This window comes from Hordeum vulgare, chromosome 6H (genome assembly GCF_904849725.1).
Source record: "Hordeum vulgare subsp. vulgare chromosome 6H, MorexV3_pseudomolecules_assembly, whole genome shotgun sequence".
Taxonomy (NCBI): Eukaryota; Viridiplantae; Streptophyta; class Magnoliopsida; order Poales; family Poaceae; genus Hordeum; species Hordeum vulgare.
Genome location: NC_058523.1, coordinates 538,244,867 through 538,268,743, shown reverse-complemented (window position 1 = coordinate 538,268,743; position 23,877 = coordinate 538,244,867). Strand labels below are relative to the sequence as shown.

The 23,877-nt window shown below is 44.9% G+C and overlaps 1 protein-coding gene across 1 annotated transcript; it reads left to right on the top strand.

The window, feature by feature from the left end:
• The first annotated feature begins 5,815 nt into the window (after window positions 1-5,815).
• On the top strand, window positions 5,816-12,827 carry LOC123403744 (disease resistance protein RGA5-like). The gene is made up of 3 exons (XM_045097656.1): window positions 5,816-6,328; window positions 7,167-7,544; window positions 10,779-12,827. The coding sequence occupies exons 1-3, from the start codon at window positions 5,916-5,918 to the stop codon at window positions 12,577-12,579; spliced, it is 2,592 nt and encodes an 863-aa protein (XP_044953591.1). The 5' UTR covers window positions 5,816-5,915; the 3' UTR covers window positions 12,580-12,827.
• Window positions 12,828-23,877: the final 11,050 nt, after the last annotated feature.

The following is a 23,877-nucleotide window of genomic DNA, read 5'->3' as shown; positions in this document are numbered from 1 at the left end:
GCGTAGCCCTTTAGTCCCGCTTTGGGACACGAACCGGGACTAAAGGCTCCTTACGGCCCGGGACTAAAGCCTCGAGGGAGGCATTGAGAATTGGGGCGACATGGCCGGGCCTTTAGTCCCGGCCCAGAGGCACTCCGGGACTAAATGGTCCAGGCCAAAGGCCCGTTTTCTACTAGTGTGCACTGAAACCGGATAAGTTTACTGGTACTTTTTTCAAGCGTTGGCAAACGAGAACCACCTTATGGCTCACAGCTATGAACGTGTTCTGGGTAGCCGGTGTCACTCCTACGGAAACTATCACTCCTGAACAGGAGAAGATGTTTAAGGAGGCCACCATCCTATTCCTTGGAGCAGTCATTAGCGTGATCGGAGATAAGCTGGTTGATGCATATTTACATATGCATGTTGCCAAGGACTTGTGGGAGGCGCTCGAATCTAAATTCGGGGCCACCGATGCTGGGAGTGAGATGTATGTTATGGAGCAGTTCCACGATTACAAGATGGTTGACAACCGTTCTGTATTGGAACAAGCTCATGAGATAATATGCATAGCTAAGGAACTTGAGGTTCTTAAGTGCAATTTGCCGGGCAAGTTTGTCGCGGGCTGTATAATTGCTAAGCTCCCTAATTCCTGGAGGAACTTTGCTACTACTCTGAAACATCAGAGGCGTGAGTTCTCAGTAGAGGACATCATCGGCCATCTGAGTGTTGAGCAGAACTCGAGAGCAAAGGACTCCAATGGAAAAGCGGTGGAAAGCTCTTCTGCTGCCAATATGGTACATCAGAGGAACTTCAATTCTCACAAGCCCAAGGGAAAGAATTCTGTCCAACAGAATACCGACTTCAAGAAGAAGGCAAAGAAGCCCTTCAAGAAGAATAAGAAGGGAGATGGCTGCTATACTTGTGGTTCAGAGGAACATTGGGCGAACAAATGCCCAAACAAGTACAAGAAGACGACACAGGACTCCAAGTCTGCCAATATGATCGTGGGCAACAATAAAAGTGGTGCATCTGGGTACGGTAATTTACTTACTGTATTTACAGTTTGTCAGTCCACCGATTGGTGGGTGGACACGGGTGCAAATATTCATGTGTGTGCTGACTTACCATTGTTCTCTTCTTATCAGGCCACCGGTCGCGGGTCCGTATTGATGGGGAATGGCGCGAGTGCTTCTGTTCTTGGTGTTGGCATGATCGATCTGAAGTTTACTTCGGGAAGGATCGTGCAGCTGAAGAACGTGCAGCATGTCCCCGCCATCAAGAAGAATCTCGTTAGTGGCTCCCTTCTGTGTAGAGAAGGGTTTAAGTTGGTATTCGAGTCTAATAAAGTAGTAGTTATGAAATATGGACTTTTCGTTGGAAAAGGTTATGAATGCGGAGGTCTGTTCCGCCTTTCTCTTGCAGATTTTTGTAATAAAGTCGTGAACAATATTCATTCGAGTGTTAATGAATTTGAAGTTTGGCATTCACGTCTTTGTCACATAAGTTTCGGTGTTATGTCGTGGCTAGCAAAACTGAATTTAATCCCAACTTTCACTTTAGCCAAAGGTTCTAAGTGTCATTCGTGTGTGCAAGCAAAGCAACCTCGCAAGCCTCACAAGGCTGCAGAGGAGAGACACTTGGCACCATTAGAACTCATACATTCTGATCTTTGTGAGATGAATGGTGTGTTGACTAAAGGTGGAAAGAAATACTTCATGACATTGATAGATGATTCCACTAGATTTTGCTATGTGTATCTGTTAAATACTAAAGATGAGGCTCTACACTACTTTAAAATCTATAAGGCAGAAGTTGAGAATCAACTTGAAAAGAAAATTAAACGAGTCCGTTTTGATCGTGGTGGAGAGTACTTCTCAAACGAATTTGATTCATTTTGTGCGGAACACGGCATTATTCATGAGAGGACGCCTCCCTATTCACCCCAGTCAAACGGGGTTGCCGAGCAGAAAAACCGTACTCTAACTGATTTGGTTAACGCCATGTTAGATACATCGGGTTTATCCAAGGCATGGTGGGGGGAGGCTATATTGACCGCGTGTCATGTCCTGAATAAATTTCCTACAAAAGATAATGAGGTCACTCCCTACGAGGAGTGGTCGAAGAGAAGGACGACGCTCTCGTACTTACGTACTTGGGGCTGCTTGGCGAAAGTCAATGTACCGATCCCCAAGAAGCGTAAGCTTCAACCAAAGACTATGGACTGTGTTAATTTGGGATACGCTAAGAATAGCGTAGGCTATAGATTTCTAGTAGTGAAATCTGAGGTACCTGACGTGAAGGTCGGTACAATAATGGAGTCGAGGGATGCTACATTCTTTGAGGATATATTTCCCATGAGAGATATGCAAAGCACTTCTAGACAGGAATCTGAGATAACTCCTGAGTCTGCCATTCCTATGGAATACTATGAACAAACACATGATGAAAATCCTGAGGAGGATGACGAGGAAGCCCGTGGTAGGGGCAAGAGACAAAGGACTGCAAAGACCTTTGGTGATGATTTCTTCGTATACCTCGTGGATGATAATCCCCCTTCTATTTCAGAAGCGTATGCTTCTCCAGATGCTGATTACTGGAAAGCTGCGGTCCGTAGTGAGATGGATTCCATCATGGCTAACGGGACATGGGAAATCACTGATCGTCCCTATGGTTGCAAACCATTGGGATGCAAGTGGGTGTTCAAAAACAAGCTTAGGCTTCGATGGTACGACTGAAAAGTACAAGGCTAGGCTTGTGGCCAAGGGCTATGCCCAGAAAGAAGAAGAAGATTTCTTCGATACTTATTCATGTGTGGCTAGACTGACCACCATTCGAGTACTACTCTCATTGGCGGCCTCTCATGGTCTTCTCGTTCATCAAATGGACGTTAAGACGGCTTTCCTGAATGGAGAGCTAAATGAGGAAATCTATATGCAACAGCCAGATGGCTTTGTGATAGAAGGTCAGGAAGGAAAGGTGTGTAAGTTGCTGAAATCTTTATATGGTGTGAGACAAGCACCTAAGCAATGGCATGAGAAGTTTAATACAAATCTGACATCTGTTGGCTTCATTGTTAATGAAGCTGACAAATGTGTATACTATCGCCATGGTGGGGGCGAAGGAGTTATATTGTGCTTGTATGTTGATGACATACTGATATTTGGAACCAACCTCAAAGTAATTGAGGAGGTTAAGTCTTTTCTGTCTCAAAACTTTGAGATGAAGGACCTTGGGGTGGCTGATGTTATCTTGAACATCAAGCTGTTGAGAGATGATGAGGGTGGGATTACACTTCTGCAATCCCACTATGTTGATAAGATTTTGAGTCGCTTTGGATATTCAGACTGCAAAATTTGTCAAACACCATATGATCCTAGTGTGCTTATTCGAAAGTTTAAAGGCACAGCTATAGATCAATTGAGATTCTCTCAAATTATCGGTTCACTTATGTACCTAGCTAGCGCAACGAGGCCTGACATCGCGTTTGCTGTGAGAAAACTTAGCCGGTTTGTTGCAAACCCGGGCGATGTTCATTGGCGTGCTGTTGAAAGAATTATGCGCTACTTGAAAGGTACTGTCAACCACGGGCTTCACTATACGGGATTCCCATCGGTACTTGAAGGGTATAGTGATGCGAATTGGATCTCTGATGCTGATGAGATGAAGGCCACTACTGGGTATATGTTTACTCTTGGGGGTGGTGCTGTTTCCTGGAAGTCTTGCAAGCAAACGATCTTAACAAGATCGACAATGGAAGCAGAATTAACAGCATTAGACACATCTCGTGTCGAAGCAGAATTTCTTCGAGATCTTTTGATGGACTTACCTGTGGTTGAGAAGCCGGTTCCGGCTATCCTTATGAACTGCTATAATCAAACAGTTATTATTAAAGTGAAGAGTTCAAAGGACAATATGAAGTCCAACAAATATATAAGAATGAGATTGAAGTCTGTCAGACGTTTGAGAAACTCCGGAGTGATAGCGTTGGATTACATCCAAACGGCTAAGAATCTGGCAGATCCCTTTACTAAAGGGCTATCACGTGTTGTGATAGACAATGCATCGAGGGAGATGGGTATGAGACCCACATGAGTTGCCATGGCAGTAACCCAACCTATATGATCGGAGATCCCGTGAAGTAGGACCTGGGAAAACAAGCTAGTGGTGAACTGAGGAGAGTAACTTTACTAACCCACTCCGTTGGAGATGCAATACTCTCGGATACTGTATGGTAGGATGACTACTGTCTTAATGTGTTCTAAAGCTTATATGTAAGCAAGATGCTGTCCTACAAAGCGATCTTTGGAGGAACACACCTATATGAGCTTGACTGCTGGTCACATCTATGAGATTTGGGTGATCTCTAGTAAACTCATGAATAGGCCAGGAGTGTGACCAATATGCTCCACCCGAGGGGTCACCTTCGGCAGCCTAGTACTAGTAAGACTTGTGGTGAAGCTCCTTTACGCCAAACTGACAATTCAAGGCATAGTCCATTGTTCAGTTGTAAAGGGGTGTAGCTACTTGCTCTAGGTGAAGCTCAACCTTAACAGGTCTTCACTGAAATGTTGGTATATTAAAACAGTGTTTGGAACGAGGGAACACGATGTGCCCTTGAGATCTGGTGGGGGATTGTTGAAATTAGAGATGGGCCTTAGGCCCATAAGACAAATTTCAGAAAAATCTCCAAGGGCCCATGTAGGTGGTGGCATGACAAGGTGATGGGAAGTTTAGTCCCACCCCGCTAGTGGAGAAGTTGGACCCCCTTTATAAGGGTCTCTCTTCCACATGCTATTGGAGAGTGAGAAGAGAAGGTGCCCTCGCGCACTCCTCCTCCGCCGCCCGCCTCGCCACGCCTCGTCACGACGCGGGTTGCGGGAATGAGCCGAGCCGAGCTCATACCTACGCGCTTATTTTTGCCGGTCAGGAACGGAGAATACGTAACGGACAAGACACGATCCGAGACGTCGGATCGTGGCTGTTACCGACTCGGACGTGGGCTTGGCCCACGTCTCTCCATCCAGCCGTCTTTATAAGCACGTGATCGCCTACCCTAGCCGTCACGAGAATCAGATCACATCTGCCTCACGCGTTCGTTCCTTGACTACTGCTGCCGCCGGCGACTCCGTCCCGTTTACCGCGTACACGGTCGACTGGAGAGCAGGCCTCCGAAACCTCGCCTCTCCGGTTCCTGTACGGGAGAGGGGCGATTAGGTTTTTGGGGAGCGATCACGCGACTGCTCGCCTCTGTCCGTCTGCTTCGTCTACGTCCGTGTCGCCCTCGTCATCGCCATGTCTTCACCAAGCGAAGCTGACCGTCTCCGCGAGAAGGCCGAAGCCGAGAAGAAGGGGGCAGAGGATACTGCCGCCGCCGCCGTTGCTGCTACGGCCAACTGGCCGATCGGAGGGTATGATGTGTTTGTCTCTCTTCTGTTTCTGTGTGCACTAGTAGTATTGCCTATATGCGTAGATGTTTCTGCTATATGCGTAGTACTTGCTAGTATACTCCGTGATCAGTATGTCATGAACCTAGTCAATGCCGTGTTAGTAATTATTTCATGGATTAATCTGCTTGAAAAATTGCCTATTTACTCAACACTACTTACTCCACACGCCACATAACAAGCATCATCTTGGCTTAAACAACTCCACACTCCACAGACGTAGAAATGCTGCCCCGATGCATTGTTTACATTTTCCTCTGCAGACTGCTTTATATTAACCTAATGATTGTGGATCTCGACGCGATGGTGGGTGGGTGGGTGGGCGGGCGGCTAAGAAAATCATATGAGGATTGCAGTAGTATATAGTAGATGGAACCATCGAGTTAGGCAGCTCTCTTCACCAGCCTTTGCTTGCTTGTCACACGCACGCTCCACACAAACACATCTAGCTAGCTAGTCAACCGAGAGAGGAAGGAGACTTAGCTCGAGATGCCAACGACAATCGTGACCGCCGCGACGGGGGTGATGAATCCCCTCATCGGCAAGCTCACCAAGCTGATGGGAGATGAGTACAAGAAGCTCAAGGGAGTGAGGAAAGAAGTGGCTTTTCTCAGGGACGAGCTCAGCGCCATGAATGCTGCCCTTGAGAAGCTGGAGTTCATGGAAAATGTCGAGCCAAATACCAAGAACTGGAGGGACCATGTCAGGGAGATGTCCTACGACATGGAGAACTGCATCGATGACTTCATGCAGGATATTGGAGGTGCCGACGCCAACGCCAGTGCAGGTTTCATGAAGAGGATGTCTCGGCGCCTGAAGACGCTAAGGGTGGGTCACCGGATTGCCGGCCAGATCGAAGATCTCAAGGCTCTTGCACTAGAGGTGAATGAACGGCGAATAAGGTACCACAAGATTCACTGCTCTTGGCCTACAAAAATGTTGTATATTTTTTTGTATTAGAAGCAAGAAAAAAATAGGCATTATACAAAATAGCGTGGCCCTTGAAAATATGCTATTAGCATGCTATAACGTGATATAGCGTGATATTAGCGAGACATTGTACACTGATGAATTTGACAAGCCAATTCTCTATATGCTATATCATGCTAATAGCGGCCATATAGCGCGTTATTTTTTCAGTGATTACAAGGTGGAGTATTTTCGTTAATTTTCCTTCCATGTTACGAACACAACATAGATGATGTCATAGTTATGCTTTTGTTTATCCCACAATAAATTTGAGAATGTATTTCCTAAGAGCAACTTCAAACATAGCCTCCCAATTTTACTTCCAAACACCATGTAGGAGGTAGCTCCCAAATTCCTATTCTATTTTTTGTCCATTTCTCATTTATATTATACACAAACTATGTTTGTAAATCACATTGTATTGCAATATTCCGAACATACATGTTCTGCCACAATCTGAATATAATTTGACAACATTTCAAATAGTCAAGATTCATTAATTCAAATTCAGATTCAAAACAGAAAGCATGGTAGTAGTCAAATATAGACATGGCAAATAGTTCAAAGGCATTGAAGGTGAACCACGATTCACCATGGCATTCCACAGGTCTGCCCTTTGATAATCTCGAAGTTGTGGCTATATATTCATCTCTCAATTCTAGCGGTGCATGTCAAGAAAATGCCTCGACTAGTAACATGGTTTAAGGCACAATGTTTTGCGAGAAACATGTGCAATTGTAACTTACTCCTATGACATTTTAATCAATCCAGATACAAGATTGACAACTGCAATGGACCTGTGAATATAGATCCGCGGATTTCAGTGATCTACAGAGACGCTGTTGGAGTTGTGGGTACTGATGGCCCAAAGAAGGAGGTTCTCAGTTTGTTAACAGACACCGAGAAGAAGCTCAAGGTGGTGTCCATCGTGGGATTCGGAGGACTTGGTAAAACTACCCTTGCTAATCAGGTGTATGATGATCTCGAAGGGCAATTTGAATGTAATGCATTTATTCCCGTCTCTCAAAAACCAGACATGGCACGGCTTCTCAATAGCCTAAGATTAAAGATTGGGATAAATGAGTCATCTGGTATTTGTAAGATGGAAGACATCATCGGTCAACTTAGAGAACACCTTGCAAACAAGAGGTATAGTTAGATCTTTACTTCTAAAAGCATTCTTGCATTTCTGCCGAATAGTTATGAATAATCGTTTAACAAAAAATATATAAAGTTTAACTTGATTTAAGGATAAACCCTATGTTACCAAATGAAATGAGTATTTCGGTTGTCCACATATTAGTTTGACCGTACCATGAATGTTTTGTACAACGAAGCACATTATAAAATCACTAGAATTGCAAAGTGTGTTTCAACGCGGATATAACAGTATCGATTTGTTGTAACATAACTCACACATCATTAGATTAATTATTGATCAAAGCTTTGAGAAGTCAAAATGTGTCTTACATACAGGAACCAAGGGAGTAGTACAAGAATGCCTAATAGTCAAGTTGCCCTCCAAGATCATGAGTCAGCCCATGGGTAATGTAAACTGAATTAAAGTTCAGAACACTAGCGTGTTGGTAGTTTATACATGATACTATACCAGTTTGGAGAATTCATCAATTCCATTCCATTTCGTCTGGACATAGAAAATTATATCAATCCATCCCCTAGGTCATTTGTCCTGGATCTACATGTTGATCGGATGGTGGCGCCGCTCCGGTGTCGTAACCTTCCTGAAGGCGCCGCCTTGGAGCCCACGATTCATCGTATACGGCTTCATCTCTTTGTGGTAGCGTGTTCACTCCCGGTTGCTCTTGTAGTGCTAGGAGTGGTGTTGCTATGCTCAACACCTGTGTTTCTTGCCTTGGATGTTTGCGTGTGTTGTGGTGGCGTGCGTTTGTACCGGCATGTTGTTGATGGTTGCTTTATACATAAAACGGGGCGAGAGCCTTTTTCGATAATGGTACAAGATTAGAACACGGAAGTAAAGTTTAGATTGTGAGTTCCCCACACTTTTGAACATGATACGGAATTAGTGCACATAATTATAGTTCGAACTGCCAAATGATCACTGGTTTGTTCATTATTATAGTCGTTTAGACATGGTATTTTTAGATCGCTATGCAAAACTGATGTCCGACTCATGACTTGCTCACCCCCCCCCCCCCCGCCCTAAAGTAATATAAGAGTGTTTAGATCATTGAAGTTGTGATCTAAACATTCTTATATTTCTTTATAGAGGGAGCATTTCATAGAAATAAAGTTGTCAACGTGTCCAAGAAGGTCGTTTGTATGTAGATCGGCAAATGTTTAAATTAGACCCATAGGAAGAGCTAAATACCAAGTAGCATTTGTATGAGGTGTTAAATTAATAGCATTTTTTTTGAAAAGGAGGTTAAACCCCCGGCCTCTGCATCAATCGATGCATGCAGTCATCTTTATTATTTTTCCGCAAAGGTCTCACAAGAACATATATCAATCCACCTGAAGCCACCACTCACACGTACAAATTCGATAATGTGAAGTGCTCTCACTCCCCATATCTAAACCGGTGTCGTCGATAATCCATCCACATAACGTATCGAGACCAACAACTGGTCAACAGACCTAAAGCGCACACATACGTTTTAGAAGCCGCCATCATCATCGGCACATTGACCCATCTTCAGGAGAGAGATCCGCATCATCCTTGCCAATCCAAACATCCGTCGACGCCACCACGACGTCCAACGACGCCACCGCCCTGCGCTCATCCGTTCAGACGCAAAGATTCTGGAAGAACTGTCGTGCATAGCACCTGACAACCAGACATGACTCAGCGTAGCACCTGTCAGTCAGGCATGACTTGACAACTTCACCAAAACTTCATGCAAGACAAAGACGCTCGACCTCTAGCCTCTGTCATTCAATGCTGCTCCACAAACGATGCTTCCAAGAGAGAAACGACACCGCAGTACCGTCGTCGTCCGATCTGGAAGACCAGATCCTAGGATTTCCCCCGAAGCAGTGCCCACCACCACCAACTGTCAAGAACCCATACAGTGGCCACCACCACTCAGCCCTCAAGGCGACGCCTTCAGGAAGGTCACGGGGTCATGGATGCCCACCGGAGTTAGGGTTATCACCCGAGAGGCAGGGAGGTGGAAAGTGGAGGAGCAGATGTAGACCGACATCTCTAAAAAGAATAGCGGTGCCCTTGAGCGTCGTCTCGGCGCGACCGGGACCAACCAAGGGGTTTCCCCCAATCTGGATCTCCTCCATCAGCTTCATCCGCGACCACACCGGCACCTCTAGGAACCCGCGGGAGAGAAGCACACCAATCAAGGCAAAGAACAACGGCCGGATCAGGCACCGGCCGCCAGAGCAGGGGGCCCTGCACACCCGCAGCCACGTGACCACGTCGGACCAAGCCGCCACAAGCCAGCTCACCGAAGCCACCACCACGTCGGAGACTCCACCACGCTGGAATGGAGCAGAAGTAGCCAACCCACAACGCCCATGGCCCTCGTCGCGAGAGGCGTCCGCAGGACAAACCCCCGCCACCACCGGTACCCCCGCACGCGCCTCCATCCAACCCGTCGCCCGAAGCCCGGTCAGCACGCCGGCACCCACCAGCACCATCTCGCAGCCGCACTACGACGCCCGCGTCCGCACCGCGCCCACGCCAGTAAGGGCGACGCCGCGCCGACCCTCAGTCCGCGGGGGAACAAATAAATCCCCACCGGCGCCGGCTCCGGTCAGGCTTTGTCCGGCCGAGCCTCGTGGCACTCGCGAGGGAGGGGAAAGGGGTGGAGGACCTGGCGGCGGCGGCCTAGGTTTTCCCCCTGGTCGCCGTGCGGGGGCGACCCAGGAGGATACGATTATTGTTTGTACCATGTTGATAGCTCTCAGTTATGGATGTGTCACCATAAAGCACCAAAACGACTTGTTACGGAAAATTGGCAATAATCTGTTTTCATGGAAAAATATATGTAACACCCACTATTTTGATAGCTAAATTTGAGCACCCCAAGCGATTATTGTTTTATTTTGTGTCGAATATAACATAAATATGTCTAATGTATCTTTAAGAATGACATTTGCTTTCAGTTTCACCGTAAAAAATCACAGTGTCTTTTCAGTTTATGTTTTCCCCAAGTTCATTTAATTGTGTTGATGCTTTTACCTGCAACATTTTTAGTTGTCTTTTAATGCATATAACACCATATTCAATAGGTATTTTATTATAGTCGATGACTTGTGGGATCAAGAAGCATGGAATATTATAAGACATGCCTTTCCAGAAAATGGTAACGGGAGTAGAGTAATAGTAACCACACGAGTGGAAGACGTTGCAATCTCAACATGTTCTTATCACCGTGAGAACATTTACAGAATGAAGCCCCTTGGCTCTGAAGATTCAAGAAGGTTATTCATGAACAGAGTATTTGGGCCTGAAAACATGTGTCCATCTAATTATGAAGAAGTCTTAAATGAAATTCTGAAGAAGTGTGGCGGGCTGCCACTTGCAATCATTACGATAGCTAGCCTATTAGCTTGTCGTCAAGAAAGATCAAGGAAAGACTGGGAGAACATAAAGAATTCTCTGGGTGCCCAGTTTGCCATAAACCCCACACTGAAAGAGATGAGGAGTATATTGAACCTCAGCTATATGAATCTTCCTATTCATCTCCGCACTTGTTTTCTTTACCTTGGTATGTACCCAGAAGACTATGAGATTATGAGGGATGATCTAGTCCGAAAATGGATAGCGGAAGGCTTTATCAGTAATTTATATGGAACGAATTTGCATGATGTTGGGATAAGTTATTTCAATGAGCTAGTCAATAGAAGCTTGATTCAGCCTGTAATAACCGAATACAAGGGGGTATTTTGCAAAGTACATGATATGATGCTGGATTTGATCCTTAGCAAGTGTGCAGAAAATAATTTTAATATTCTGGCATATACTTCTGAAGACATGGCAAGACTGCGTGTCTGCGCGTACAAGATCCGCCGGTTATCCACAGGAACAACAAGAGAAACAATACCATGGACGGTCTCAGATAGCACATCACAACTTCGGTCATTGGTGTGGCTCGGATATTGCAAGTCCATACCTTGTCTTTCTCAGTTCAAGTATATCCGTGTGTTATCCTTTGAATGTCCAGATTTACCTGGGAGTTCACATCTGGACTTCATTGCTATCAGCCAATTGTTTCAACTGCGGTATTTAAAGGTTTCAGATTATTGCTATGCAAAGCTTCCCACTGAAATTCGGGGGCTTGTGCATTTGGATACGTTGGATGTACCAAATGGAAACATCCCATCAGACATAGAGCACTTGCCCTGCTTGTCTAATCTGACAATGGGTGGGTATGGGATGTTGGGGTTACCTGAAAGGATCGGGATCATGGAATCACTTCGCACACTCGATGGTTTCAAACTGGAGAGGAGTTCGCTGGAGGCTCTTGAGGGCCTTGGTAAGTTGACGAATCTGTGGAGTCTGAAGCTTTATCACTCTGCTGATGATGAGTGCAATCTGCTGGAGAAGGCAGCGAAGTTTGATGCTTTTGTCTCTACTATTTGTAAGCTACGCAACCTCAAATATCTCATGATGATAGGCGATCATGATGATAAGGATGACATTTTAGCCTCAGTTTCAGATCCTCCCGCCCTTATCGAGGAAATGTACCTTACCAGCTGGAGGATGTTGGGAGTTCCTAAATGGATCCGTGATCTCAGTTGCCTGCATAGCCTGGGATTATCTGTTACGGAGACGGAAACTGATGCGATTACTGTTCTTGGAGGACTACCATCACTCGTCTACCTCCTTCTTGAAGTCGTGACATGCCCTAAAGAAGATGCTGTAATCGTCAGCAAGGGATTATTCCCAAATCTGGAGCGCCTTACATTCATCTCGGAAGAAGATGTTACGGCATTTCTGGGTTTCGAGGCAGAAGCAATGCCTAAGCTACGAGAGCTCAATCTGGAACTCACTGCGCCGTCGTGGGGTGGAGCTGCACCAGTCGGCATCGAGCACCTCTTGGCCCTCCAGCAGATCAGTTTTATTGTCTGCTGCAACCATGAGGAATCTCTTGAACAAGTGAAGCTCAAAGGCCTGTCTGTGTTTAGGAACGCCGTGCAACTGCACTCAAGCCGTCATTCCATGGATATTAACTGTTACCCCTTCTAGCGAGTGAAGCATGAACGGCATCGAGCACCTCTTGGCCCTTCCACCGAGCAGTCTAGCTCTGGACGGCCCCTATTGTAACTTTCAGCGTTTCCTCTGCTATATGTTGTATACTACTGTTTTCCATTCATTTTTCGTTCGTGTTTAATGTCTCGGGTGTTGTTACATCAGTATCTCCGATGTACTATGAGAGGGTATGGAACCTCAACTATTCATTTATAATTTCCACATGCATGTTGATGTGTATCCAGAAAACCATGTGATTAGTTGTCAGTTATTTGGTTCGAGAAATATGGCTGGCAAAAGCAAAACGGTTAGTTTGTTACGTCTAGCTACTATTAGTAGTAATTTGCACCGACAACCTTAGAAATCCTCTTTGAAAAGGAGAACGGATGATTGGAGCTCGGCCTTCATGAAGACCGAAATTTTTGAATAATTCAAATTTCAAACATTTCGGTTTTAAAAAAATCTGAAAAAAGATGCAAGTAAAGGAGGATGTTATGTGTATGTGTGTAAAAATTTAGGAGAAAATACCTTGAAATACAATCTACACACAAAAGATAAAATCATGCCGTGCAACGATGAATAGTGTCATGTGTTAAAAAGACTCAGATTTATCTTTTTGTACAACCCTCATTTCATTGTATTTTTTTTCTGAAAATTTACAAACATGTGTCTTACACCCCCCACTTATCTTTGTATTTTTTTATTATTTTTTAAAATGTAAAAAATATGAATTTTCATGAAATTTGACTTTGAAATTTAAAGGCCTCTATGGAGGTCGAGCTCCAAACCCAATTTCTGTTTGAAAAGCCCCAAACTAATTTTAGTCTGAGTATTTTCCAAATCTTAGTTTCTGTTTTATAGTACCTTTCGCTTCTGTGCTAAAGCTAACAAGTTGTCACCTGCACGCTGATGTCTGTACTTACCTGGTCAATCACTAGGATGTGTCTCTACACTTGCCTGGTTACTTAGGATGTGTTTGGTTTCAGTCACCAGCTAGAATGGCACGGATCGGACCTGTCCCAGGCCTGTGTTCCTGTGTTTGGTTCATAAATGAAATGGAGTCATGTCATGCCCACTGAGCGAATATTTCGCCAATATCCGAAATGCGTCGAGACGTCCAAATCGGAGCAACCACGTGGAACCGGTCGTCGCTCTTTCCTCTCACTCCCCCGAAACCCAATCTAATCCTCTCTCAGCACCACCTCCCACTCGTCTCTCCCTCACCTGATCTGCGCCTTCGGCGACCTCCTCTCGATCTGCACGGCCGACGACCAACTCTCGACCTGCGCCGCGAACAACTCGTCTCTTCCTCTCTCGTGTGGCGGATCGAGCGGCTGGGTGGCAGCGGTTTTCCAATGGCGCGGCGGCTGTACAGTCTATAGTCTATTTCCCATTTCCCATTTTTTTAGTCGAACTGCTGCTGTACAGCCTATCTTTCCACTATGGCTGTGTTTGGTTGGGTTGTGGATTTCTGAAAGCTGATGCGGAAAATCTGTTGTGGAAAAACAGTTGTGAGAAAGTTGAAAGCCATTTAAGAAACTAGCTGTATGAGTTGTGTTTGTGGAGATAAATGTCTGAAATACCCCTAAAGACAGAAAGATTTGTTGCATGGTGTTTAAAGATAATAACATCATAATTGGTTGATTTAGAGCAGTAATAAAATAATTATTCAAGTCTTATGATCAACATGATATTTCTACATGGCAAGTGAGTAGCATATTTTCATAAGGATAAATAGGTGACACACAAATAAAAACAACAAACAACTTATCACATAATCAACTAGCACTTGAACCCAAACATTTCATCATTGATAAGTACATTAGTACATTTAAAAGCTTACACTTTTTGTAAGCAAAAGCCGAGCAACTAGATTGCTAGGAGGGGCGCAAAATATTATGTACACTTCTACACCAATAACAAAGTAGAATGGTAGTTCGTTTGTGAGGAGATGAAAGAACTCTATGATTCATTCGAGGTCAACAAGGAGTTAGGAATTCTATCACAGACTATGTTCATGTCGACGATGTCATGTCTAGCCGGAACACTATCTCCTTGGAGTCGAGGTACTTCCAAGTCCTCATCAGGAACATAATTCGCATCTTCATCATATTTGTCAAACTCCTCGTCAGGCAACTTGGTCTCACGAATGTAGTTGTGCAATGACATACAAGCAATACTAAACCTTTTTGTGTACGAGGGTTGAAACTAGGTACACCCTTCCAGATGCGCCATCTAGCTTTGAGCACTCCAAATGAACGTTCAACAACATTTGTAAGTGCAGAGTGAGCATGATTATACACCTCATATTTTCCCTTCGGTGTTCGCCCATTGCGAAATTCTGGTATATGGTATTTTTTGGCCTTTGTAAGGAGCAAGATATCCTTTACGGTTTAGATATCCTGAATCAACAAGGTAATATTTTCGTCAATAAAAAGGGCCACAACATTGGTATGCATGGTTGTTGAGGAGCAAGTAAGTAATGGAAACAATATAAAAAGGCAAAGTAAGTCATGGCACACTAGTAGAAAACATGTCTTACGTTCGCCCTTTAGTCCCAGTTTGGTTTTGGCCCGGTACTTATGTGACCATTAGTCTCGGTGCAAGCGGCTGGAGGCCAAACGGCTTTTGTCCCGGTTCGTTAAGGGCCTTTAGTCCCGAGTTGCGCCACAAACCGGGACTAAAGGGGTGGTGGCAACCGTTCGTCTGGTGCGAGCCCCTTTAGTCCCGGTTGGTGTATCAAACCGGAACTTAAAGTCCAAACCGTTCGCATCCCGCATCGTTTCGCGCAACGAGAAACATGATAAATGGTATACTACCGCGAGGGCTACAGTAACTGCGGCTATTCTATTTGTTTCCTCTGCTCTCTCCTCTCTTCTTCCCCATATCTTCCACCATGGATGCTCCAATCATTTGCTACGGGAAGGTGCTCGCACATGGCACGACCAAACTCAATGTTAAGCTCAAGATGAGGCACATCTTCGGTATTGAGATACCAACTGACTGCCACATTGATATCCAAGACATATTCAGGCTTCAACATACGAGAACTTCGATGGCTCATATGGCAGTCGCTATGATCGACGAGGAGTATGCTGATATGAAGACCAAATTCCCCTCGGTTCAGCACAAAGAGTGGGAGACGACCCCACTTGACGGTATCAACATTGAGTATACACCAAAAGATGGACACGTTGCATACAAGTTGTACTGCAGGATTCGAATCAAGAACTATGGCCAGCCTCACCTCGTACATCAAGCACCACTACCACCACCACCACCACCATTTTGGAGATATTCTGATTCAGACGAGTAGTGTTCGCAATGGCAAACACTTCTATTTCTAGCTATTATTATGTACTGTTTGGGGATCTCTAGCTCGGACGAGTATTTTTATTTATGTCCCTATTTAATTATGATGTGAGCAACATTTCTCGAGCATTGTGATGTATGATATCATGCCAAGTTTTAACCTTTTTAGAGTTTATTTGTAGTGCTTTTTAATTCCAGGGTCATTTACCTAAAAAAATCATTAAATGCATGAAAAATAACGACTGAAGTTAGAAACTGTTAAAATTTGAGGATGTGTCTTGGAATGGTGCATATTGAATGCACAGAAAGTCTAGAGTTGAAAGAAGTTAACGAAAATGAAATGCCTCTCTAACATGAGTTTTCATCTGAAACCCTCATACTCTGAAGTAGATGGCCAAGTTTGCACGCGAAGTTCATTAAGTTTTTGTTGTAATCCTTGCAACTTTTTAGCACATGCTATGTGTGTGAAATGATGATACTATGCCAAGTTTGAACCTTTTTACAGTTCATTTGTAGTGCTTTTTATTTTCAGGGTCATTTACCTAAAAAAATCATAAAATGCATGAAAAATAGCAACTGAAGTTAGAAAATGTTGAAATTAGAGGGCGACGCTTGGAATGGTACATATTGAATGCACAAAAAGTGTGGAGTTGAAACAAGTTAACAAAAATGAAATGCTCGTGTAACATATGAGTTTTCGTTCGAAACCCTCGTACTCTGAAGTAGATGGCCAAGTTTCTACACGAAATGCATTTAGTTTTTGTCGTAATCCTCTCAACTTTCTAGCACATGCTATGTGTGTGAAATGATGATAACATGCCAAGTTTCAACCTTTTTAGCATGGGAGTTCCAGCCATGTATGCACGGAAAAGACGGCATACATCACGATCGTGCCAGCTATGCTCTTACCAAACAAGAGAAGGAAATCTTATTTCAACTCAAGACTTTTTGTGCGTTTGGTATGCACCATTCGAAACAACGTCAGTAATTTTCAACCCTTTCTGGCATCACTTGCTACTTTTCATGCATTTACTGATTTTTTGAGCTAAATGACCCTGAAATAGAAAAGAACTACAAATGAACTCTGAAAAGGTTGAAAGTTTACATGGTATCATCATTTCATGCACATAAGATGTGCAAAAAGGTTTAGAGGGTTACGACAAAAACAGGATGCACTTCGTATACAAAATGGACAATCTCTTTCGAAGTATGAGAGTTTCGCACGAAAACTCATCTATTACAAAGGCATTTCATTTTTTTAAATAACCTAAGAATTACTAAATTCAATATAATGATAAAACACACTAATATTAAATAGACTAAAAAAGAATCACTAAAATAAATAAAGCAGGAAACTAAAAAAAATTATTCACAAACTAGTGATTCACACAAATTTTAAATAATTCAAATTTGAAAACTACTCGCACTAACAGAAAGTTTATAATTTTTTTACATGAAGCAAAAAGATTCGCAAAGAAACTCTAAATAAAGGAAAAAAACAACTCGAAAACAAAAGAAAATAAATAAAGCAGAAAAACAAAAATAAAAATAAAAAAGCCCTCCTACTAGGCCACAACGACTTGCATACGACTAGAAACCCAACCTATACTTAGGCCAGGATGCAGGACCGCAAGGCCCACCAGGAAGCAGAAGTGAGGAAGGCCGAGAAGGCCTGCATTAGAGAGGAGCTCAATCCATTGCCGACGACGGGGCTTATAAACAGGTGTCGGCTCGCCTGAACTAGCGAGGTGGGACTAAACATCCCCTGCGCGCCTCGCCAGCCCCCGCCATGTTGGAAATATGCCCTAGAGGAAATAATAAATTGGTTATTATTATATTTCCTTGTTCATTATAATCGTTTATTATCCATGCTAGAATTGTATTGATTGAAAACTCAAATACATGTGTGGATACACAGACAACACACTGTTCCTAGTGAGCCTCTAGTTGACCAGCTCGTTGATCAAAGATGGTCAAGGTTTCCTGGCCATAGACAAGTGTTGTCACTTGATAACGGGATCACATCATTAGGAGAATGATGTGATAGAGAAGGCCCAAATTATAAACGTAGCATATGATCGTGTCAGTTTGTTCTTTACTGTTTTCTGCATGCCAATGTATCTGTTCCTATGACCATGAGATGATGCATCTCTCAGACACCGGAGGAATACCTTGTGTGTATCAAACGTCGCAACTTTACTCGGTGATAGAAAGGTGCTCTCTACATGTATCTCCGAAGGTGTCTGTTGGGTTGGCATAGATCAAGACTGGGATTTGTCACTCCATGTGACGGAGAGGTATATTGGGGCCCACTCGGTAATACAACATCACAAAAAAGCCTTGCAAGCAATGTGACTAAAGAGTTAGCCACGGGATCATGTATTACGGAACGAGTAAAGAGACTTGTCGGTAACGAGATTGAACAAGGTATAGAGATACCGACGATCGAATCTCGGGCAAGTAACATACCGAAGTACAAAGGGAATGACATACGGGATTGTGTGAATCCTTGACATAGAGGTTCAACCGATAAGATCTTCGTAGAATATGTAAGATCCAATATGGACATCCAAGTCCCGCTATTGGATATTGACCGGAAAGTGTCTCGATCATGTCTACATAGTTCTCAAACCCGCAGGGTCTGCACACTTATGGTTCGGTGACGTTTCGGTATAATTGAGTTATAGGTGTTGGTGACCGAAGGTTGTTCGGGGGGGGGGGGGGGGGTTACACTAAAAAAAAGGTTGTTCGGGGTCCCGGATGAGATCCTGGACGTCATCACTAGTAGAAAATGGCCCATTTGTCCCGGTTCCAGAGGCCCATTAGCCCCGGTTCTTGAACCGGGACTAAATGGTCGGGACTAAAGCCCAAAACCATTAGTCCCGGTTCGCTTACGAACCGGAACTGAATGGTCTCCATGTAGCCGCTGCGGGGAGCCCGGGCAGGAGGGCCTTTAGTCCTGGTTGGTCACATCAACCGGGACAATATGGCATCCACGCGTCAGCATCTGGCCTGAGGTGGGTTTTTTTTGAACACGGGGGGGGGGGGGGGGGGGGGGGGGGGGGGGGGGGGGAGGGTTAATTTAGTGGTTTCATATTGTGTTAACTAGCTAATAGAGAGAAGTGTCCTCTCTTTCCTCGTGCTTGGTCAACGCTAGCCACTATACATATAGAGAGAACATGACGCTAGCTAATAAGAAAATGAAGGAAACCATTTACAATACTTAACATCTTTTACAATATAACATCTTTTATAATGCCTAACATCATCTACCTAAGATCCAATCACAAATAGCTCACATGGTATTCTCCGTTTTTAGGTATGACGTGGTCAAGAAAGAATCTTGCCAATTCCTCTTGAATTGCTCGTATGCCATCATCTGATAGGGGTTCATCCCTCTTCTTCCAAATCTAATTTAAAGAAGGGGGTCAATACATGCATATATATGAATAAAACTCAACATAGTTGATGGTAATATATAAAATAAAATTGTGAATATTATTTACGTACTTCAAATTGTTCGTCAGAGATGCCCCGCCCAGAGGACAAGAGGCGAATGAATTCGCATACGTAGTATGCACATTTTTCAGTCCCAACTACCTGGTACAAACACTTTACGAGAATATATAGAGTTCAATCAAAATGATAAGCAAGCATGGTAATGATATGTTGATGAAAATTTGAATCATTTAGAGATGCGCGGAACTACCTAGTACTACTTACGGGGGGACCGCGAACCTTATTCGTGAACTTCTTCCAAACCGTGCCAGGCAAAGAAAAAGATTACTTGATATCAGGAAATTAACGAAAGTTGCATGCCGGTATGGTCCCGGTATTGAGTGAACTTACTTCTTGAGCATTGCAGTCATGTCCGCATAGTCCTCGGGATCTTTACGTCTCGAGTCTAAGACAGTTACTTTTGCCCCGTCAAGCTTAATGGATAGAAGAATAAAGTGGTAATTGTGCACACATATATAACTCATCAATTACATTTACATAACCTCGAGTAAGTGAAACCGAGTATACAGAGAAGACATCAACACTCACTTGAAGTTGTAAGGAAAGAGTACTTCCCTTTTTTTTGATTTGCAAGAAATGACTTTAGCAACTTAACCTCGGCCTCTTTGGTTTCATTTCGTACTGACAATACATTTACCGATTCTGGGCTAATGAACCCAACATCGAAGATTCCTGCTTTTTTTAATTCGACGATCTTCAATCTGCATAATATATATAGTGAGGATAATTATAGATACATGCAATGAACGAGATGAGCTAGAGACTTAACTATAGAAGTAATACTTACAAACAGTAGGACGTTAGGAGTTGTTTGTCGAGGGCCAGTTCATTGTATAACTGAAATAACTCCTCAAATTGAACAAGCAGCACTCTAGCTCCAATGAAATCGTGATCTTTGTTTCACTCTCATGTAGATAGCGTATTTCCTAGTCTCCCTGAAGATGTTCATGTACCACTCATGCAATTCGTGCATCCTCGGTGTTAGAGGAGGATGACCAGGTTTGACGAGAGGCTTCTCGAGCACGTATACATATGTTTCTTCATTTGTTACCTCAGCTATATCAAAAATTATTGAATCATTCACGTAATCACCAGGATTGATACCGGACAGCAACCCCGAATCATAAGCGACGACGATATCGCTAGACGCCTTGAGCGGGGGGCACGATTGCTTCTTCTATTGGCCGATCTGGGGAATTGTTCTCCCACTTCTTCGTTTTGCTAATATTCCATCACTGCTAGCCACTAGAGCGGCGGCGGAGTCTGTCTTCCGCTTGAGAGAAGGAGGAGGAGGCGACATCTTTCTTACTTGTGTAATTTTCGGCGATGCGGCGACGACGTCTGTCTTCTATCGTTGCGGAGGAGGCGGAATACTCCGACGCGCCTAAGGAGGAGCCGAAGGAGGAGGACTGGTCCGACACGCCTGAGGAGGAGCCGAAGGAGGAGGACTGCTATGACGTGCCCGAGGAGGATCCGAAGGAGGAGGACTGCTCTGACGCACTAGAGGAGGAGCCAAAGAAGGAGGAGGAGCCGAAGAAGGAGGTGGAGTGCTCCGACGCGCTAGAGGAGGAGTCGAAGGAGGCGGACAGCTCCGATGCGCCGGAGGAGGAGTCGAAGAAGGAGGCGGAGTGCTCCGACGCTCCGGAGGAGGAGCCGTAGAAGGAGGCGGACTGCTCCGACGCGCCGGAGAAGGAGTCGAAGAAGGAGGCAGAGTGCCCTCACGTGCCGGAGGAGGAGCCGAAGAAGAAGGTAGAGTGCCCTCATGCGTCGAAGGAGCCCAAGTGCCCTGATCATTCGCTGGAGGAGGATGAGGAGTGCCCTGATCACTCGCCGGAGGAGGATGAGGAGTGCCCTGATCACTCGCCGGAGGAGGAGGAGGAGGCGTCCAGTTTGGAAGCTTGATGTACTACTTCGGCCATTGACATGTACTCCTCAAAGCATAACCAGCTTATTCTCATCTTCACCTGTAGGGTGGTCAATCTTGAGCTGTTCAAATTCCTCCTTTACTTCATCCACCATCACAATAGCATAGCCACGTGGAATCGAACAGCAATGAAATGTTTCGTTGGATTGAGGAGGTGCAACAACGCCGATAGCAGCCTTGAAAGTGAGGTTCCGGCATTTCGTCAAAAGATCGAAGGTTGAGACTCCGTGATAGTATCCACGGGTAGCTAGGAGCCATGAAGCCAGGCCGAACGAGATCCATGGAAGCCACTTTGCTTCTCCGCTGAGATGGCGGGGTAAATTCTGGGGTAGTTTCGTGCCGCTGAGATGGTTGGTCGGCAGCTCGCTCGCTCTCAAGTTCCTCTAGAATTTGTAGTCGTGCATTGATCTTCTGCATGTCGCTCAGCTCCGCTTTCCTCTTTCTCGCTCGGCTTCTATAACCGGCTGCGTCGGGAAACCCAACCTTCCACGGAACGGAGCCTGGTGTGCCTCGTGTTCATCCAGGGTGCTCAGCATTCCCTAGGGCCTCAGTTAGCTCGTCCTTCTCTCTTTCGGAAAAGAACGCCCCTTACTACGCTGCGGTGATACACTGCTGAAGCTTGTTGACGGGTGTTGCAAGTTGCTCATCCGTCCAACAACACTCCCCTGTTTCAGGGTCCAAAGTTCCACCAACCCCGAAGAACCAATTCCTTGAACGGTCGGGCCAGTTCCATGTCTGTGGTTGGACCCCATTAGCAATCAGGTCATTCTCAGCTTTGTCCCACAACGGACGGCCTTTGAGGTAGACACATGACCCCGTGTGATGGTGATAGTGCTTCTTTGCAGGATTGTTCTTGTTTCTCTCCGACATTTCCTTACTCTTGTCCGATGACTTTCCAATAGATCCCTCCTCCGTTCGGTCACCGGAGCCGTCATCATGGTCTCCTTCCTACGGGATTCGGTAGTCACCGAAGCCAACATGATAATGTCCTTCCTCCTCGATTGTTCGATCACCGAAGTCGTAATCCTCTTCTTCCAGACCATCGATGTCGCTGAGCAAAAAATCGACATTACTACCGTCGCCGTGGATTATATCCCCCAAAGTTTGTTCTTTTTCCATCTCTCTTGGAATATCCATTGTTTCTTAAAATATTACAAAGTGGGGAAGCCCTTTATACATAATCCCAAATATGAACATAAAAACTTAATTTTTAACTTAATCTAATCTAAATATTTTTATAATTTTTATAACTTTATTTGCTATTGTAATTGAATCTAATCTAAATATTTTTATAATTTTTATAACTTGTGTCACATTGGGGAGTTCAAAAATGTAACCAACATATTCTAATACGACTGAAATACACACACATGGATTCACAATTAGACTACGTCTTCTCACACACATGGATTCGCAAATAGGGAGATGGAGATCGATGGACATGCTACCGGTGCGTCGACGGGCGACGACAGCGGGATTCAGAACGACGACGGGTGACGGGCAACGACGAGGAAGGCGATGGGCTCGGGGCCTACCGCAACGACGGCGACGGCGACGTCGAGCGGGGACGGGCAATGACGACGACGGCGATGGGCTCGGGGGCGACGGTGACGGTGCGACGGCGATGACGATGGGCTCGGTGACAACGATGGTCTCAGGGACGACGACGACGATGACGATGGGCTCGGGGACGACGACGACGATGATGGGATCGGGAGCGACGACAACGGCGACGGCGCCAATGACCTGCTCGGGAGCGACGGCGACGACGACGGGCTCGAGGCGACACGGGCTCGTGGAGGAGACGCGAGCCGGCGGCGACGGGCTCGGGTGCGATGGCGACGAAGACAGAACAAGGGGGAATGGGGGGTTGGTGGAAATTTAGACAACTCCACAATATATGAACACATATGTTTCGGTTGGTGGCTCAAACCGGGACCAAAGCATCACTTTAGTCCCGGTTTGTTACACCAGCCAGGACTAAAGGTCAATTTCGACAACTCCCGCAATATATGCGCAACCTTTGGTTTCGGTTGGTGGCACCAATCGGGACCAAAGCCACGCTTCCGCTGGCCCAAAAGGGCGGGAAGAAGAGTACTTTCGTACCGGTTGTTGGATAGAACCGGGACACAAGGTTGAGAGGGTTACGGCAAAAACTAGATGTACTTCGTGTACAAAACAGACAATCTCTTTCGAAGTATCAAGGTTTCATACGAAAACTCATCTGTTACAAAGGGATTTCATTTTTATGAACTTACTTGAACTCCAGACTTTTTGTGTGTTCAAAATGCACCATTCAAAGCAACATCATCAATTTTCAACTATTCAATTGCACCATTCAAAGCCACATTGCGGATGAAAAGCACTACGAAAACTCATCTGTTACAAAGGGCATTTCATTTCTTCACTTTTTCTTCGCTTGTGTTCTTTGATTATTGCACCGTAACCATGGAAAATCTTCATCATTTAACATGATGCTTGGGTCAGCCTTGACTTTGAAGGGAGGAATTTCATTCATAATCTTCAGACATGTTTGTCTT

Coding starts and splice junctions, on each gene's coding strand:
- LOC123403744 (XM_045097656.1), top strand. CDS start 5,916: ATGCCAACGACAATCGTGACCGCCGCGACGGGGGTGATGAATCCCCTC. Junction 6,329..7,166: donor GTGAATGAACGGCGAATAAG/GTACCACAAGAT, acceptor TAATCAATCCAG/ATACAAGATTGACAACTGCA. Junction 7,545..10,778: donor GAACACCTTGCAAACAAGAG/GTATAGTTAGAT, acceptor GAACATTTACAG/AATGAAGCCCCTTGGCTCTG.